The sequence below is a fragment of the Apis dorsata genome, unplaced genomic scaffold, assembly GCF_000469605.1.
Source record: "Apis dorsata unplaced genomic scaffold, Apis dorsata 1.3 scaffold_634, whole genome shotgun sequence".
Lineage (NCBI taxonomy): Eukaryota > Metazoa > Arthropoda > Insecta > Hymenoptera > Apidae > Apis > Apis dorsata.
In genome coordinates this window covers 112489-115525 of record NW_006263828.1, presented here as the reverse complement: position 1 = coordinate 115525, position 3037 = coordinate 112489, and the positions used below count along the sequence as shown (strand labels likewise).

At 44.3% G+C, this 3037-nt stretch overlaps 1 protein-coding gene across 1 annotated transcript in view; it reads left to right on the top strand.

Annotated features, from left to right (window-relative positions):
* LOC102679598 (reversion-inducing cysteine-rich protein with Kazal motifs) overlaps positions 1 to 3037 on the top strand; it is a 12402-nt gene that overhangs the window by 5441 nt on the left and 3924 nt on the right. Inside the window, exons 2-3 of the mRNA XM_006621734.2 lie at positions 828 to 880; positions 2871 to 2954. Of these exons, the coding sequence (XP_006621797.1) occupies positions 828 to 880; positions 2871 to 2954 (137 nt within the window). The remainder of the gene's footprint in view (positions 1 to 827; positions 881 to 2870; positions 2955 to 3037) is intronic.

The following is a 3037-nucleotide window of genomic DNA, read 5'->3' as shown; positions in this document are numbered from 1 at the left end:
AAAGAAGTATGTAAAAGGGATTAAAAAAAAAAAAAAAAAAATTGCAACGACATAATCGAACGAAAAAAACGGATCGCTCGACGAATGGAAAGCGTGTACTATACCCGAGAGTCACGCAGAGAGAAACACCATAGCCGCCATTTGTGCCCGACTGCTATCTATTAACTTAATTGTAACACGCTTCGAACCCTCCTCTTCTGTCTCTGCCCTCCCTCACTCTGTGTCTCGCGTGCATCGTTTATTGTGCGCTCGCCACTCACGATTTCGATCCCCGTTCGACAAAAGCCAGTTCGACTGGACCCGCATATTACGCCCGTAAAGTCGTAAAAGATCGCTTACGCCGGGACGGGGAATGTGACACGACCGCGAGATCGTTTAATAAAAGTAATATATATCCAAACTACACACACACACACACATATATATAGAAAATAATAATAGAAGATAGAGTTGATGGAAGATAAAACTCGAGGAAGAGAGGGGAAAAAATAATCTGGAATATATTAACGAGTAATTTTCCAGGCGATATAATAATAATAATTTCTTGGTCCGTTTCGTTTTTCACGGAAGGAGAAAGGAGGAAGAGAGGTTTGAAGGCTTTCAAATTTTGACGTGTACACCCTCATCCGCCACCACAAAGGCGGATCCTTTTCTCTTTCTCTGTTGACGCAACGCAGGACACGCGTCTGCTTCGTGTCCGGGGAAAATTTGGAGAAAGAAATCGACTCGCGTCCCTCTTCTACCCACTCCATATGTTTTCGCATGCATCGAGGAAAAAAAAAAAAAAAAAAGAAACAAAATCCGCATCTATTCTTTATTTGTTCCAGAGATGTCCTGCTGTTCCTTGGCCGCCGGATCTTGTCGCAACGACTGCTCCAAGGTATACACGTCTCCCTCTTTACTTTTATTCTTATCATTCTTGAAAGAACGGCACACTTGGTAACACTCGAAAAGCGCATGCGCACCACGAGCCACGCATGCGCCGAGCCCGTGTCTATTAAATTATACGCGCGTTAAAGATCCCCGTGGGAATCTTGAAAAAGACAATTTTCGAGGAATATAATTTCGCCTCACGAACGCGATATCGCTGCACTGGGTTGATAAATATCGGTTGGCCCGAACCCCGAGCCACGATAAAAGGTGGATACGAAATATGCCGTGTCCACGGATATATTAGGAGGTCTGGAAGAGGGAGGGGGGAAATAAAAAGGAAACGGCGCGAGAAGGATGGAAGCAGCGGGTGGAAAGGTGAAAGGAGAAAAAGAGGAAGCGCGCGAGCGGTGGTTTTTCGACAGGGGCCACAGGTTCGTTCGTGGTACGCGGGGTGCACGCGTGGTTGTGCAGCTTCTTTAAAAGTTGCCTCGGGCCCTCCCCCCCTCCTTCTCGAGATAATATCGGAGACACTAGGGCCCGCTGAGAGATTTACGCACGACCCCCCCGGGGGTCCCGCTCGGCTCATTCATACGCAAATATTACGAATTGACGCGCTCCACACTCCGTGAACCAGGCACACCGGTATCAATGATATCGTGTTTCCGTGCAATTTGTAGCCGCGAGGGAGAGGGAATCGCGTCTAGGAAGATTCTTTTTTCTTTCTTCTACGAAATTCCATTCGGCCCATACGTTGCGGGGTGGTCTGCGATAAATATTTTAATATCGGTTTTAATTTCGTATACACGTCGCCTATAAATTATTGTTATTATTATTATTGTTGTTGTTATTATTATTATTATCGCGAAACGTGAACCGAGTGATTAACAGATCTGGTGGTGGTGGTCGCGTCCGGTCGAAATGGCCGGAAGTTCTATTGCGTGGCAAGAGAGATGCTTCGAGCGTTTTATTTATATCTCTGTATAGTATAATATATATTTTAAATTTCTCTAAAAAAAAAAGTTCGGATTAAAGTAATGATACACAGGTAAAATTGATACGGATTGCTGAATATCTCGACGCGATACGAGGATTAATAGGAGGGGGAGGGTTCGATTTTGCAGGGTTGGAATAACATTTACATTCGAAAAGTTTGCACAAGAAAAATGCACCCCCTTTCGAAATGGCGACGCGGCTCGGCTGTGCATAGCTCCCAGAATATACCACGACAGAAATATGTGCTTCGTCTCCTCGGTTCGCTATCGTTTACGCCCTTAACATTTGCAACAGTTCAACTGTGAAAAGTTCTATTTAAAAACTTTACACGCGCTTCTTTCTCCCCTTCTTTTTTTTTTTTTTTTTTTTCTTTTTTTTCATTACTCTTTTCTTTCATAAATAAATCGTCATCAATGGAGAAGAGGTGGAAAGAGAGAAACAAAGAGAGAGACAGAGAGAAAGAGATGTACACTCGATCGATAGAGAATTAACGTTAAAAACGAATACAACCTGTGACCCAGGCTGTGTCCCAAGTCCTAACAGGACCCACCGCACGCCAATGGATAGTCGTAACTCGTAACCGTGACGAGACTACGAAATAGACTTGTACGTCGTCCTCGTGGTGGTGTACGTCGATTGCATTTCGAATGAGCCTCTAAATGGTAGAACAGTCGATATCCGTGCGGTCTATTGTCATTCAGAGACGGACAACAGGAAATCGTGGCGACTCGTGAAGCGTGCTCGTGTCCTTGATTCTTAATAACTTCTAATGCGTCGTATCTTGAATTCCGAATCGTGGAAATTCCCATCAACATCAGCAGATAGTACACAGCTGTGCCGTTTTTTTTTTCTTCTTCTTCTTTTCCTTCTCCCTCCTATATTTTCCCCCAACCGTTTCAAATCTTTTTCCCCTCTCTCTCTTTCTCCTTTTGTATGAATGTCGACGTTCGAATCGATAAAAAAAAAAAAAAAAAGAAAAAAATGGTGTCGCGGTGTGCTTTCAGATCTCACTGGTAGCATTGGGGGCAGAAGCAGAGGCAAGGGAGAACGCGACACAGCGCTTGCTAGAGTTATGTTCCCTCGAGCTGGTAAGCCGCTTTTAATCGATCCTTTTAATCCGTACTCGATTCGGTCAAAGATCGTCGTGTCGAATATACGAAACCAATCCCTG